Source organism: Gobius niger, assembly GCF_951799975.1.
Source record: "Gobius niger genome assembly, chromosome: 8".
NCBI lineage: Eukaryota > Metazoa > Chordata > Actinopteri > Gobiiformes > Gobiidae > Gobius > Gobius niger.
In genome coordinates, this window is record NC_136859.1 from 13,074,504 (window position 1) to 13,090,506 (window position 16,003).

Below are 16,003 nucleotides of genomic sequence, written 5' to 3' on the forward strand. Positions count from 1 at the left end.
AGTCACACATTTTGAATAAAACACGTTTATTTATTTTTTACAAAAATACTCCCCCCCCCGCACAGACTGAGACTTATAAAAATGGCTATTTGCAGAGTAGGATATTAAGCTAAAATAACACTAGTAAACCTTGTGATTGTTGTACAGTAAAAGCTCTATAAAACTATGAAACCTTTTTCTTAAAACCAAAGACAGCAATAAACAATGCGATCTCCACAACGGCAGGAAGGACACTGGAAGAAAAAAAAGACAAAAAAATTGTCACGTCCCACTTTCAAATGGTTCTCTTGTATAATAGACTTTGTTAAGAAATCCAAATAATGAACTATTAATGTAATTTGTTTTTTGGTCTTTAACAAAATAAATTCTTAATTAAACACACACCTGCAACAGGCAAAAATAACCCAGTACGTCCAGCATTCCCACTTTTCAAATACAAAAAAAGACAAGGAGACGGATGCACTGCAGTGCACAGCCAGGGCTGGTAGAGAGGTTTGTCAGGAAAAATAACCACATCAACACTACGTTTACCAACCTGCAAATGGCAAGGATCCACCAGTAGATGGTGCATTCCCATTGCTCAAAAAGATAGAAAAGTAGAGCTACTGAGGCACTGGCATGAGCTCCAATCGCTTTGATGGTACAAGTCACATTAAGTTGATTAGAGTCATGGAAATAACACAGACACAACAGGGTGCTTTACATACACAGTACTCTACATATTGAGCAATAATAACATAGTGACACTATTCAACAGGTCAAAAGATTTGATAAGGATACAAAGGAGTCCCTGACTGCAGTTGAACATGGACACTCCTGAGAAGAAACCCGCTAATTCTATGGCAAACAGACCAAGTGTGACAGAGAGTCCCACCACCAACCTGGAAAAAGATAAGAATACACAAATGTTGAAAATATTACAATTATAAGGCCTGACAAATCACTGTGAAGATTACATTGTCAAATTGTCGACTGGATTTGGGGTTTGGTTGAGTTGAGGACGTTTCACTTCTATTCACAGAAGCTAAATGTCTCTTGTGGTCAGAACGTAACACTGGACCCAAGCCAGAGCAGAAGGAAGGACTTTATTTGTAGGCCTAATGCGCCTTTCACAGACATAGCTACAAAGCGCTTTACATGGGACAATGTCGTAAGCTATTGTACATGTTTTTAGTGGTAAGGTACCCAGAGAAAACCTAGCCACACACGGGGAGAACATGCAAACTCCACACAGAAAGGCTAGAGAGAGGAAACCAAAACTGACAAATCTATTCAAGTTGTTTACAGTATTACTCAGTTAGCATGTCTGTGTTGTGCTCTGCCTCTGCCACTGAGCCAGTGTGCAAAGACGACCCACACCCATAAGCAACAATGGCTGTAATAATATCTTATGGTATCGTTCTTATCTTATACATGGGTATGTAAATAACACAACCTCTTTTATTTTAACCAGATCTTGTTCTTACCTTTTGTCCACCTCATCATATTGTTCTTGAGTGTATTCCAAAGGCAGACATGCCTTTACGTTATTTTCCTGTAAAACAAACAACCAAACAAGTTGTACTCAAGTTATATGATTGTAAACATAGCACACACATTTTGAAATCAATAAACATCTTTTGGACGTAATTATTTTATAGATTATTATGTTATATGGACTTACTCTCGACCAGAAGATAGTGATAACGATGACCAGATGGGCTATAATGGTGAGGAAGCGGGCAGGAATCAGGCTGCTCACCGCCGACATGTTCTTTCAAGAAACAAAACCGAGCTAATCCTTCCTTCATGAACACCAAATCTGATCTCTTTAGAAAAGACCGAAAGAGTATATAGGCCAATAGAAGAAAACAGAAATGTTATTGTTAGTCCACATCAGATTATTACATTAAATCTAAGTGAAGCTTCGTCAACCTGCGCGTTTATGAACAAAAACAGCGCGCCACGAACCACGTCGCTGCGTCGTCGTTGCTACAACAACCGCGATGAAGGTGCTTCACTATTTTCTGACCGGGGGGAAACAAAACTCTATTTGAGTTCCGCGCACGGACACCAACCACGACAAAAAATATTGCAGTGCCATCTAGTGGCTATATAGTGAACAGAAACAATAATTATTATAATTCACATGGTTACTCCAACGTTTTTCTCATGGCATAAGATAAGATAAGATGATACTTTATTGATCATGGGTTGGCATAGGGCCAATTAAAGAGGCAATCTAAAATATTTTATATCAAAATGATATATAATGTGGTTTTGAAAAAATAAACGTCTCATTCCACCTCCACCACTGCCGATGCTTCATGAGAAAATCGTTGTGGGTAGCACGCACACAGAGCGAGGTCCCAACGCAGAGTGCTGGTTTGGGCAGCATCACTTGGCTCGGTAGCTGCTTAGACTGAGGGCGAGGTATCAGCTCATGTATGAGGGATAGCATCCTACAGAATAGTCTACCATCCAATCTGAAGAAAAACAGCCTACAGAATCCGGATCGAAGCATGGCCGACGCTGAGCTACAAGCGTTCACGTCTATAATGGATGCGCTGGTTTGTCTATGCATGCTTATTATTCAGCTCCTGAATGACTTAACCGCTGTAATCTTTGTTTTATCCAGGCCGACACGTTTGATTAGGTCGAAGCTATTAGGACGCATAGCCTATAGCAAGATAGCCATAGTAGGTAGTCTGGAGGCTAAGAACTCCAATAATTTCAATGTAATCGACCCCAAAATGAAATAGGTTTCGAAAAAATTCAAGCGAAATGAAATAATACTTAATGCACGGGATAATGCACATAATATACATCAATGTGTTGTTTTTTGCTGGAGCACAGGCTGTTGGTGATGCAGGTTGTCATAGAGACGGGATGCAGGGTTGTGACGCTGGACCAGGCCTCAATGCCTTTTTTGTGTGTGGCTAAAGCAAGGCCTAAGTAACACGAAAAACGCATTTTTGCGTTTTATAATCAGTCAGTGTACGTAATGATATTCACAACATAGGCGGCTATAAGTTCATTTCGATTACTCAACAGTAAATTCTAGGATTGGATAAGAAAATATATACATGTTTTGAATCTCACAGTAAATTCACTTAGCTTTAATTACACAGCAAGAAAAGAGATCCATATTTATATCCGAATTACACATTTGTTTTTCTCTCCTTGTAGTCAAGCATGAAGAGCATGGAGAAGGAGCTGCACTGTCCTGTGTGTGATGGAATAGTGAAGCAGCCCATCCTTCTTCCCTGCCAGCACAGCGTGTGTCTCCTCTGTGCGGCCGAGGTCTTAGTGCAGAGAGGCTATCCTCCACCTGACCTCCCCCCTGAACCATTGTCTCCAGCCTCTACTCCCAACATGCGCTCTCCCCGCCAGGTCCGCAGACCCCCACCCAGGACACCAGACCGCCTCGAACATATTCTCAGAACAGGTAGACCTACAATCTTCTTTTCTTGACCACAAATCTCAAAGGTACAGCTTCAACATAAGCCTGAGTGGATTCTTAATAATAATTTGAACTTTTTGGTGCATGCCATTGTGCACTTCTCCCATGTGTCCATCATCTCCTTTTGTTCCTCATCCAGTGTGTGGGACGTATCCAGGGCGGCGCAGAAAGGACACCACTCCTCCCATGCTCTTCCCCTGCCCGTCCTGTCAGCAGGACGTGGAGCTGGGGGAGCGGGGTCTGACTGAGTGCCTGCGCAATCTCACTCTGGAACGCATTGTGCAAAGGTACCGTGTGAACAGTTTTAGCATTGATCCTGTGTTGAGAGTTTTCGTCAGTAACCATTCTCAGTCATGTGACTTATGGTTGGCTATCAGCAGTTTGAAACAGTGCCTATTTAAATTAAAATGGAATTAAAATGGAAACGAATGGACAACTCAAATAAATCTCTGTAGTGGTGGCCATAGTTTCAAACAGCTGATTTGCCAACCGAAATGACTGAGAATGGTCTATTGCTTCTGAGCATGTTTGCCATAAAGAACAAATGGAATACAGTAAGTGTAAGGCTGTTTATAACTAAAAGAGGCCTGACCTTCTGAGCAGACGAAGAAAGGAGTCCCGTCCCTTAGGTTGGAAACCACTGACCTAATGCATTAAGAAGAACTCCATTGTAGCTTTGAAAATAGTTCCCAACAAGAAACACATTTGCTCTTTTTTAGCTCAGAAACAGAGAGCACTCAGACAAAGTCTTGAACCCCCTTCTCTGACAGCGACAGCACATTCGGTCTCAGTTTAAATAGAAACAATACTATATAATAATACATTTTAATAATAATAGATTTTTTTTACTATAAAATAAGATATTTTATAGTCTTGAAAATAGTAAAATCTTCAACAACTGTTTCCTGTCCCAGGTCTTCAACCAATAAAGTGTTCTGTGTTCAGAAATAGTACAGAATGTTATGGGTGTTTCACAGCGGCAGGTCGGCGGAGCAGCTGCTCCCTTTAGGCCTGGTTTTGTTGGACAGGTCACACAAATGTGATGTTTTACTGCACAGGATGCTCTAACGAGCCAGCTGCTGTGATGTATTCAGGTCAGGCAGTTAAGAGTTGAACTCATAACTATGGAAAGTAAGCAGGACAAACTTGAGTACAGTTTCTCTTAGGTGTGCAGGTCTAAAGCTGTTCTTTATCTCTCTGTTGCTGTGTGTGCCTCAGGTACAGACACACCATCAGCCTGGGGAGTGTTGCCATCATGTGTGGCTTCTGTAAGCCTCCACAGTCTTTAGAGGCCACTAAAGGATGTGCTGACTGTAAAGCAAACTTTTGCAATGAATGTTTTAAACTCTACCACCCCTGGGGCACGCCCCGAGCTCAGCATGAGCACATATTACCAACAAACAACTTCCGACCGAAGGTTCGTGTGGTTTGGCGTTTTGGATTTCAGAGCATAGTCACTTTCAGGTTTTCACCCTAATTATTCTTTTGCCATAGGTCTTAACCTGTACCGTTCATGAGCAGGAGAAACTGCAGTGGTACTGCCGTAACTGTCAGAAGTTACTGTGCCAGTACTGCAAGCTCCGGCGTGTTCACCATGGACACAAAGTACTACCTATATCAGAGGCCTACCAAGCACTCAAAGTAAGTGTTTAGCCCTGCTGTACAATGTTTGGACTAAAGGAAGAAGCAATAACTCACCTCTCGTTACAGGACAAAGTCACCAAGCAGACCAATTTTATTTTGGCAAATCAAGATATTATAAAGAACCAGATTGCTCAGGTTGAGGCCACAATCAAACAAATGGAGGTAAAAGGGTTTGAATCCATTCAATTGAACATAATATATCTTTGTAGATATTGTATTCATGAGAAGGAAGCTGTTACACACAATTATGAGTAAAAACAAAATAGTGTTGAGAGTGTATAATGAGTCCCCTTTGTACAGGCCAACAGTGCAGTAGCGATGCAGTATCTAGTACAGAGTATCCGTGAGCTGGGGGCCACAGTTGCTGAGCGGCAGGCATCTTTGGCGTTGGCTCTGGAGGGCACACGGGGCCGCAGGGAGGAGGCTCTCTCCTGCCAGGTGTCGGAGCGGCGCAGTCTGCAGGAGAGTGGAGGGCTCATGGCCTTCACCCAGGAGCTGCTTAAAGAGACAGACCCACCGTGCTTTGTGCAGGCGTCCAGAGTCACACACAACAGGCAAGTGCAGCCAGAGCAGCCTTTAAAGTATGCTCTTAATGATCGGTACAGGTCAATTCTGTAACACTTTACACCAATCATGAAAGAATGACATCAGTAAAGAGTTGAGATTAAAAAAATATTCTTAAAGGGGCTAGATGCAAGTTGGCCATTTTATGCTCACTACTGCCACCTCAGGTCATGTGTGTAACTGCAGCTTCTATATTAAGCTTGTGCATGACAGCACTTCGGACCCAAATTAACACCTTTTTTAGTGACAGTGCAGGATTTTAGAGGCAGTTGTGGTGAACAGGTCTGGGCTCATTCTACACATTAGGACATTGTTGGAACGTGTAGGGGGAGGAAAATACTTAATTTGAACATTTTTTAAAACTCTGTATAGTCCCTTTAAGCTTCCATTTAAGTTCAGAAATCTCAGCCTATACTCCTTGCAGTATGTTACTTTCATTTGATAATTTTATCTAAGTACTGCAATGCAATGATTGTGTGCATTTTTAAACAAATAGTAATAACTACTACACCCTAGCTCAATCCAATCCAATTCACTTTATTTGTATAGCACAGTTAACCAACAGAGTGCTGCACATGAGATCCTAAAAACAACATACAATACTAATTTACTCTACCACAAAAGAAACAGATTCAAAATAAAACAAATGAGAATACATTTAAAAAGACAAAAAAAATAGATAAAACAATAAAACAAACAAGATAAAATAAATAACAGACACAGGGGAGAATAAAAATGGGTCTTAAGACGAGATTTAACACTCGCACAGTGTAACTAACTGTAACTAACTGACACAAAGCATCCACCTCCACCTGTATACTGTATAGTCTTATGTTGTTGTATGGTACAAAAGAAAATGTCATACTGAATGTGTGTGTGACAAATATACTTAACTGACTAAATTAGTAAATGCCTTTTTAATTTCTCTCTTTTCCTCACAGACTGGTAAAGGCCATAGAGAACCTGCAGAGTTTCACCCTCTCGGTGGACCCTTCGTTCAGACACTTCCATCTCGATGCCTCCAGAGAAGTCAAGCTCATCAGCAGTTTGAATTACATTCAGGGTTAGTCCTGTGATTATATTTCAATGTCATGTTTCGAATTGAGCAAGGCAAGTTTATTTGCAGGACACAAGTGTTCAGAGATAAAAGATAAAAGCTTTGCTCAGCGCAGATGGTAGAGCATAAACCCAAAGGTCGGCAGTTTGTTCATAGCTATCCCCTCTATGTACTTTTGTTGTTTCCTTGGGCAAGACACTTCTCCCTTGTATTAATGTGTGTGAATGGATAAGTGGTTTCTTGATGGAAAACGCACTGATTTTCCATTGGAGGTGTATAAATTGAAATGATAATTTAAATACAAATCAGTGTAAAATTAATTAAAAGCGGAGAGTGCAGATAAGGTACTTTTAGTTGTCACATGCAGAGCAAAACTTTGAACATACACTGGATACACTGGATTTAAACATTTTCGGAATTATTACTGTCTTCATATTATCTATCTGTAGCCCCAGTGGCCCCGGTCATTGATACCCAGAAGACGTTAGCGTATGACCAGCTGTTCGTGTGCTGGCGCCTGCCCCAGGACTCTGCCCCGGCTTGGCATTTCTCTGTGGAATACCAGCGGCGCTCCGGGGCGACTGGAGCCACGTGGGGCGGCACCCGGTCTCCCAATGCAGCTGTGTCCTGGCAGCGTCTGGACGAAGTGAGGGGGACCTCGGCAGTGATCGAGCGGCCGCAGATGGACAGTGTTTACGTGCTCAGGGTCAGAGGATGCAACAGGGCAGGCTTTGGAGAGTACAGTGAAGAGGTCTACCTGCACACGCCCCCTGCGCCTGGTGAGATGTTACAGTCAGCTATATTCCAGTCAGTATATTAAAGTGAATATAGGTCATGTTTAGTATTGATCATCTCCTATGTTTTGCTTTCTGACGATCCATCAACAGCTTTACATGCATTTTATCATTTATCATTGTTTGTGTTTTTATATTAAACTTTATGTATTTTTTTCTATTTATGTTCTTCATCTTTTTCCCAGTTCACGTAAATGCACCTAGTAGACAAGGTGACAGGTGAGTGTGTCTGCATATCATTCTTCTTGTTTGGGATCATCTAATCAGACATATTTACCATTTTTGTCTTCTTTTCTTCAAACTGAATGCTTTTCTTGTCGTAAATGTCTCCAACACTGCACTCTGATCCTAATTTTGTGACTTTCCCTCCGGCTGTTCCTGGTCTGTCCCCGTCTTCAGTTCTGAGTTTCTCCCTGGACTCTCGTTGGGGGCTTCACGCGGACCGCCTCGCTCTGGGTAAAGGACTGACTTATGCCCGCAGCGTCCCGGGGCTGTCGTTGCTGCAGGCAGCTGACCGTGCCCTCACCTCCTGCCACCTCACCTCTGACCTGCTGGTGGCGGACCTGGCCGTCACTCAGGGGCGACACTACTGGGCATGCTCAGTGGAGCCGGGCTCTTACCTGGTTAAGGTAAGGAGAGATTATTTAACGTTACATTTGTATTGTTATTCTCTTATCGATCATGACGCTGTTTTATGTCTTGCACAGGTGGGAGTGGGACAGGAGACCAAACTCCAGGAGTGGTTTCACCTTCCGCAGGACATGGCCAGCCCTCGGTAATTACCTCTTATAAACTGTAAACTTAGCGTGCATAGACCTTACTGTGTGGAGCTTGCATGGTCCTCCCGTGTCCCCTGCCTCACAACCTTGAAATGTAATTTTATTGTGCAGCGTATGTATAATGACAGATAAAGCACATCTGTTCAAGTTGGAACAGGATGTTAGTTTATTTACTGTACTTCTGTCTTTCTGGGTGCTCTGTAATGGAGAATTAGAGACCGTTTAAGAATATGTGTCTACATCAGGAGGTTTCAACCTTTGAACAAAGAAAGAAAGGATACTATTTCAAGAAAGAAGATTTATTTAATTTCCTGCTTAATTTTTTAGTGTTTGCAGATAACGCTATTATTTTGTGCACAAAAGGAAACTGCATCTATAAATGTGGCTTGTTTTGTCATGAGAGTAATGACATTTGACCAGTGGAAATGTAGAAAGATTTTGTTAAGCTACTTGGAAATGAGCTAATGGTAAATCCCAAACTAGCTGCCCTCTCTACTTTGAAGTATTCATGCCATTTGCTTTGCTAATGCATTTTGTGTCCCTTGTGCACCCCTGTAGCTGTGACCCGGACAGTGGCCATGACAGCGGAGCGGAGGATGCGCAGGATTCTCCCTCCTTCTGTTTCCTGACGATCGGCATGGGAAAGATCCTGCTCCCGCAGTCGCACACTCAGAGCCATGCCGACAGTCACAGCCAGGGGGCGGTGCTCTCTCACAGCAGCAGCGGCCACGGGTCTCTGTCCCACGGCCTGACCGCCCCTCTGCCCCCACGCCTCGGGGTCTGCATGGACTGTGACAAGGGCCGCGTCACCTTCTATGATGCCCACTCGCTGCGGGTGCTCTGGCACGGGCCCCTGGACTGCTCGGCCCCGGTGTGCCCTGCCTTCTGCTTCATTGGGGGCGGGGCTCTCCAGCTGCAGGACCTGGTGGCCAATCGGAATATAGAGGAGCCACTGCCGCGAAGGGTCACCATTCAGACAAGAGCAACCAACCTGGGGAAATAGCCAAAAATGGGTACACAATACTTCATAGTCAGGGCCGTTTCTAGTTATGTGGGGCCCTGTGCAAAGTCCTATCTGTGGGGCCCATTGAATAGTTTCAGTCATATCACTTTTCCTGTTATTAACCATTTTGAGGATTATTGAACATTCAAAAGAATATAAATCTATATTCAAAGGATGCAGTTGTAATGTGTGATCACATGAGACCCCTGGATGTACCCCAAAAATCTGGAAGCAGTCACTAATTTACCAGCAGTATAGAAAATAACACAAATATAACAACTTCTGACAATTGGTATTGGTAAGCTAGATGTTTTAGCCTTGGTGGGCCCCTTGTGGATGTGGGCCCTGTACATGATCACAACCTCTGAATAGCTAGAAGCGGCCCTGTCTATATTGACATGTGCAAGGTGTGTTCAGAGAAATAATAGAGACGCATAAACATAATAGAACTGATACACAGAAAAATGTTACAATTGAGCAATGTCTTCTTCTAAGGTTGAACCCCATCACAAAATCTTTTATCATTATTATTATTTATGACATCCTCGGATAATGGCGTTGAGAGTCCACATATAGTTTTGTGTTTTTTGAAATCTTTGGTTGAAAAAATCTCCTTATGGCATTTTTCACTGCACTCGTGTGATTATACAGTAAATAAGGGCTCTGATGAGGTGGGAACTCCTTGAACAAGGCAAAAATAATCTGATAAAAAAAAAAAAAAGTCTCAACACACCTTGTACTGTAATAAATGTTACTACATGGTTTCTAAAATGCCTTGAATTTATGTAACTTTGCAAATAGCGTGAACATTTAGTGATGCTTCTATACTTGAAACTCGCACTACAACCCAATAAGGCTTTTTATCCGACCGAATAATTGTATTTAGATACTAGATTGGCCTATGTTTCAGTGAATGTTACTTTGGCTCTTAATGTCTGTGAGGCACTTCTTAGAGAAAATATAATCCTTATCTGCAATATTTTAAACAAACTACAAATATGGAAAATTGTGCTTTATACATTTTGTTGGGATTTGATCAATTTAACCAGTTTGTGAAAAAAAATGTGTCTCTGTAATCTCAGCATATTAAGTGGCTCTATCAAAGCGTACCTTTAAGTTTACTTTTGAACATTTGCTGTAAGATAATGTGTTGCAGTGCGGACAAAGACTATGCAGTATGCGATTGACCACCTTCAAAACCTCTTTTGGCCCAGAGCAACAGGAGAATGAGCAGGCGGTGCCGACATGCAGACGAGCTGGTGGTTACTTGTAGAAGCATTGTAGATGACTTGTAATGTACTTTTTTATATTTTGCAACATTTTTGTATGAAGCATCAGCTATATCCACACTGTCTATGACAGGTTGTGAAAGTACTTTGATTGTAGGTGTAACCAGATTTTTGCCCCTCTTGATATTTTATATAAAGCTTCAGTTTTGCATTTCAAAAGGAAGCATGAAGTTTCCTGTTGGGGAAACACGTTTGCTATTTTCCCCAAGTGCATCTAAAATCCCAATCATGAAAATTCAGTGCAAACTGAATTTGACCAAACTTCCTTCAGTGGTAGAAGGCATGACAAAAGGAGGAATATGTGAGGAATGCTTTTGTGCTGGCTCCTGATTATAATATGCTGTAGGAAACTTTTAGATCACTTTTAATTTACTTTTTTCTGGTACTGCCACATCTTCTTGGCTCAGAATGGTTGATGCTTTCACCTGAAAATAGTCACGTTTCCCAAGAGCTTGCACACACGTGACATCATTCCTGTAGTGACAATGTTAGTGTGGTGTCACTTTAACTGATTGGGCTTTAGCTTGAAAAAACAGAACCGTTTCTGCCAGTTTAAACTAAAAACACATTACAAAAATTACATAATCTTCACTGAATTGTTTAATACGGGAACAAGTCAAAGTGAAGGCCATAAATTGCTGTAATATTGAATTGGAAGCTTCTATGGTAGAAATTGCCTTTTTTGGTTTAAGGTTAATAATATAATTACTGCCTACTGCCTATTCACATGAAACAATGAATGTCTTCTCAGCACAAATAACTGAAGATGAAGCAATATTCATGGCCAATATACTCACACTATGAAAAAGCGGTTGCATTTTTATTGTGTATTCTTGAACGTAAACCCAGCATATTTGCACGGCCTCACTAACAATATAAGGACATTTGGAAGTCACTATTTCACCACTGTAATATCTGAGTAAGATTGTAATGCCCGAGCAGACTGGCGATGACTGTACTTTGTGTTTTTGTTTGTTTGTTTGTACAAGCACTGGATGTTGTGACATAAATGGATGCTTGTAAGATAGTTGTCATATGTTACAGCTTAGCACATAAGTCTGTATCAACTTGAGTCTTCAGCAAATCAAGTAAAACAATAAATCGTACAATAAAAAGTGTGTCGATTTTTTGGCAATAGGCTTCAGTAACTACCCACATTTATTGAGTATTTAATACCCAAAAACAAGACCAAATTAGAAGTTTTACTGACTTTTTCAGTAACAACTACTCAAACACAGAAATACTCCCGTTGTTAACCCTAAGCCACATTAACAGGGATGTACCAGGAGGCCGCAGTGGGAGAGCCTGATGGACTGGTCTGATGTTTTCGACTCACAAACACACGCATGCTGCTGAGTGGGTTAAATATAGGTATGGTGCAACGTTGGAAGTTACTATCCATAACTGAATAACCGCGCAGCAGCCGTCATGAGCAAAGAAGTCAAAGTACATCACAAAACGGTAAAAAAAAAGCTTCAAATGATGAGGTGTGAAAATGCATTCTCCCAAATCATATTCAATAAATACATAAGAAAGATTTATTAATGACTCAGTGGTTACAGCACTTGTACACAGATGTGAAAGTCTGTGATTTGGACTTTCCATACAATTGTATAAAACTATAATATACCACCAATTTAAAGGTGCTGTACCAAATTCATAAACTGTAAGTTGTGGCTCAAACATCCCAATTCTCTACAGGGATGGTTTTCATCTATAAGCACCAGTTATGCAAACAAGTAATCTGCTACTAGTTGACAATGGATAACAGGGCTTTATAATCAGATGCACTGCCTTTTTCCACAAAAAGCTGCTGCAATTCCCAGTATAGGCCTCCTGAAGGGAAACATAACATCTAAATTCTATTGTACTAGGCTTGGGTAAGTGCTGAATACACAATACGTTCTTCAAGTAGCCTAATTTAAACTGGCCTCAATGTGAAAAGTGTTTGGCTCTAGATCACTGGTGGTAATAGTAGTATAGTGAGCCTGCCAGTGTCCTGTAGTACCAGAGCGATACCCAAAGGGGGCAGTATTGTCTGTGCGTTCTCAGGCGCCTGACTTTACCAAAGGAGAGGCCTGTCTGCAACTCTGCAACAGGTGCACCTTGTGTCAACACGGACTTATCACCCCGCGGATCTGTGGTGACATGTCAGAGATTACACACGGGCCGGCTTTTACAATGTACAATACACACTGGGCTTGTCTTTTGCCATTGGTTTGTGATTTGCATCAATTCTAGAGATCACTCACAGAGGGAGCAAACTGTACCTAACACATGTTCATTTCAGTAACTTTTCAAAACCTGTAGATTTAGTCACACCATGTATTATTTGTACCAAGTGCTTATACTGTTTTAATGCTTCAGTGTCTTGACTTAACATTGTTATTATGATGATGATGATTTTATAACAACAGTAATACTAACATGCTGATATATTGGGTGTAGGAATGAATAATTATACACAAGTGTAGCATTTTGTGAATGTTGACTTAATGTAAAGCATTGTTGCATCTCATTTAGACATGTAACTAACTTCATAAACTAAGTTAGTCCAGCAACCACATTATGCAAATTATTATAGATAGACTATATGAATGAGGGTGGGAGTAAATAGGTTTGTCTTCTTTCCACTCCTTTTCGAGCTAAAATTGTATTTATTTTATTTTGTTGGCCAATTATAGGGGCAAAGGAAGTGTGTTGTATGTAAAGGTAAAGATCTTGGACTGATATGGCATGTACCCATGTCTCTGTATTTGTTCTTGAACACTGAATAGTTTTGTTTAAATGGCTCTAAAGAAAATATTCAATTCAATTATATGTATTTATGGAGGCAAATGCAAATTAGTCAGTATGTTTTTCCTTTAAGTATTGTTACTTGAGTCATTTATTTGTGCTGTCCACCTTAAATGCATACAATGTTGTCATATTATACAATATACTGTAGGCATAGGCTCTTACTTGAGTACAATCTTTGGCTGCGTTGTCTTCCTCTGGACAGCCAGTATATCAGATAAATATAATGCAGGGAGTAAAACTATCCTGTTGATAGTGTAGTTGCATAATTTCCAGTTACAGGTCGAGGGTCACTGCATTTATGGTATTTTGCACATGATCCCCCATGACGTGCACGAAAGTGTGGAATGCACCTGAACTGTACATTTATGGCTGAAAGGAACACCATGTATTTCAGATGTGTTTCTAGTCGAACAAGGCCCCACGGTGTTGCTGTATAAGTTCTCTCCTCTGCTCTTCCCACAGGAATATATTTTGTTTTATATAGTTTCATTCAGATCAAATGTTTAATAATGGCACACTGAATAAACCCGTCAAGAGAAGTGAACAGCCCAAAAGTGCCCATATACCGGGAGAAGAATGTCAAGAATCAATGTTTGTCAATGTATGTCGGCATTTCAACCAACAAACCCCGTCCAAAATGCATTCTGCTTCAATCTTCCTTCATCTTGCCCAACTTTTCTTTAATCCCATCCAATTCAGAGTTCTCGAACACAACTCGGCCCATAGCTGTGAGAGATGCCAGAACCGAACACCAGATTCGACTGTAGCACTAAACCTGTGAAAAATGCTGAGTGTTGTGCAAAAAAAATACAAGTTGCACACAATCGCATGTGGCAAACTGAGAAATGTGCTCACTGTGCAGAAAGCTGTTTGTTATAGTGCCACACACACACACACACACCCGGAACAGCTGTGGCTCCTGTCTTGTCTCAGCACCTCTGCAAATCACTGCAGACGCTTGTAATTAGAGATTTATCTTTGAGATTCATTCACTAGGTTCATTACAAGGAGCTGTTTTAAAGAATAGTCTGGAAACATTATCTAATCGCTGAGAACAACAAGTCCTCCAAATCCATACGACACAAGTGGTCGTTTGTCTTATCCCTTAATTACGACCATATAAGACGTTTACTAAAACAGCGCCCCCAAGCTCCCATTGAGGGTATGTACATTACATTACATATAACCCAATTCAGAAACGACTTTATTTTACGTAGTGTTTTGCGATGACGATTCCAAAACTCAAACGCAAAGAAATAAATCACAAACTTGCCAAATGAGCCCCACATGCAATAAGTAAAGCAGCCCCAGATCTTCACCCCCGCCCACACCTGTGGAGGAACTGAACGTCCAGCGGTGCCAAAGGCTCTCCAAGCGCGCTCTGCGCTATTACGCATCACACCTCCCCAACCGCAGCAGCGGCTACAGGTCACCACTCTCATCATTTATTACATTATATGTGTGAGCTATAGGTTATCGCCATTTTACTCACAACAACAGCGACACCAAAGCACAACTCACCACTGACGCCTTCGTTTCTTCTCCTCCATATGCGTCACTGCCAACTCCATAAACTCTCCTGTCACTTCCATCTCTGTCCTCAAACGTCCTCGTGTCTCAGACTCCGTGTCTCCCGTACGTCCGGTTGTCCGGTGACCGCGGCGATCCTCGGATCCGCCCCGGGTTCCAGTGCGCATGATGCAGGGAAACACCGCTGTCACCCCGACAAAGTCGGGCCTCGGCTCCGCTGCTGTTCTCCACAAAGTCCCGCATCTCTGTCAGAGTTCCTCTTGAAAACGTGCTGCCAAATGTCCTGATCAAACTGATGTGGTTCATTTCTCCGCAGTTTCGTCATTTAAGGATAAAAATATAAAACATCACAGCTGTGTTTAGCTCGCGGGTTTTTCCAAGTAGATTTGACGGACACTCGCTCTGTCCAATGAAAACACGTGAATCAGCTCGAGGGCGTTTGGGCAGGTGAGCCTGCGCTCTGATTGGCTGAAGGGTCAGCTACGTCATATCCAGTAATATTTGTTAATAATTATCATCATTATATTATAAACAATCTGAAATAAACTGTTATAGAGCAATTCCTCTGATGTCTGTGATTTATATGAACAATGTTACACATTTTATTATTTTTCTATTCAAAATAAATGTCTTGGTCATAATAATCATTCTACCCATATGTGTTTCTATGACATAATGGGCTAAACACATGAGTGCAGATAAAGGTTAAGATCATTACAAAATGTGTCTCTGCATGTGGCCCCTCCTTCGACTCAGGCGAGCCGTCAGGAGCAGTGGGCAGGAGCGTGTAGCATCTGGGGACCATCTCCAGATGTGGAGCCAGGCTGATGGTCAGAATCACCTGCAGGAGGATTCACCTAATGCACATGTTTTATGTTTAAAGCAAATGTAATAGAGACACTGCAGATGTGAATGTTTTGTCATGTCTGATTGTGTGTGCGCAGATGAGCGGCACTGTCGCCAAGAAAAAAGACAAATCCCCCTCTGGGGCTAAAGACGTTTATCTTATCTTATCTTTTGTTGGGGTGCAGATGAACTCCACACTGAAAGGGAATTTAACCCAGGACCCTCTTGCTGTGAGGCCAGAGCACAAACCACTCAG

At 41.6% G+C, this 16,003-nt stretch overlaps 2 protein-coding genes across 3 annotated transcripts; one reads left to right on the top strand and one right to left on the bottom strand.

The window, feature by feature from the left end:
• Positions 1–65: 65 nt before the first annotated feature.
• On the bottom strand, positions 66–1,997 carry LOC306966256 (transmembrane protein 107-like). 2 transcript variants are annotated; one of them, XM_079560952.1, is made up of 6 exons: positions 1,888–1,997; positions 1,664–1,808; positions 1,467–1,534; positions 781–881; positions 536–632; positions 66–233 (listed from the first exon to the last, which is right to left on the bottom strand). In XM_079560952.1, exons 2-6 carry the CDS (start codon positions 1,748–1,750, stop codon positions 164–166), a joined length of 423 nt encoding a protein of 140 aa, XP_079417078.1. In that variant the 5' UTR covers positions 1,751–1,808; positions 1,888–1,997; the 3' UTR covers positions 66–163. The 2 variants fall into 2 exon arrangements, with proteins under 2 accessions (XP_079417078.1, XP_079417079.1); XM_079560953.1 differs by lacking the exon at positions 536–632 and adding an exon at positions 385–481 and having other exon boundaries at positions 1,664–1,991.
• Positions 1,998–2,325: 328 nt separating this feature from the next.
• Positions 2,326–9,565, top strand: trim46a (tripartite motif containing 46a). Its single transcript, XM_079560934.1, has 12 exons — positions 2,326–2,549; positions 3,169–3,427; positions 3,582–3,729; positions 4,661–4,859; positions 4,937–5,083; positions 5,153–5,248; positions 5,387–5,640; positions 6,592–6,713; positions 7,157–7,486; positions 7,901–8,130; positions 8,209–8,276; positions 8,839–9,565. Exons 1-12 carry the CDS (start codon positions 2,427–2,429, stop codon positions 9,281–9,283), a joined length of 2,421 nt encoding a protein of 806 aa, XP_079417060.1. The 5' UTR covers positions 2,326–2,426; the 3' UTR covers positions 9,284–9,565.
• Positions 9,566–16,003: the final 6,438 nt, after the last annotated feature.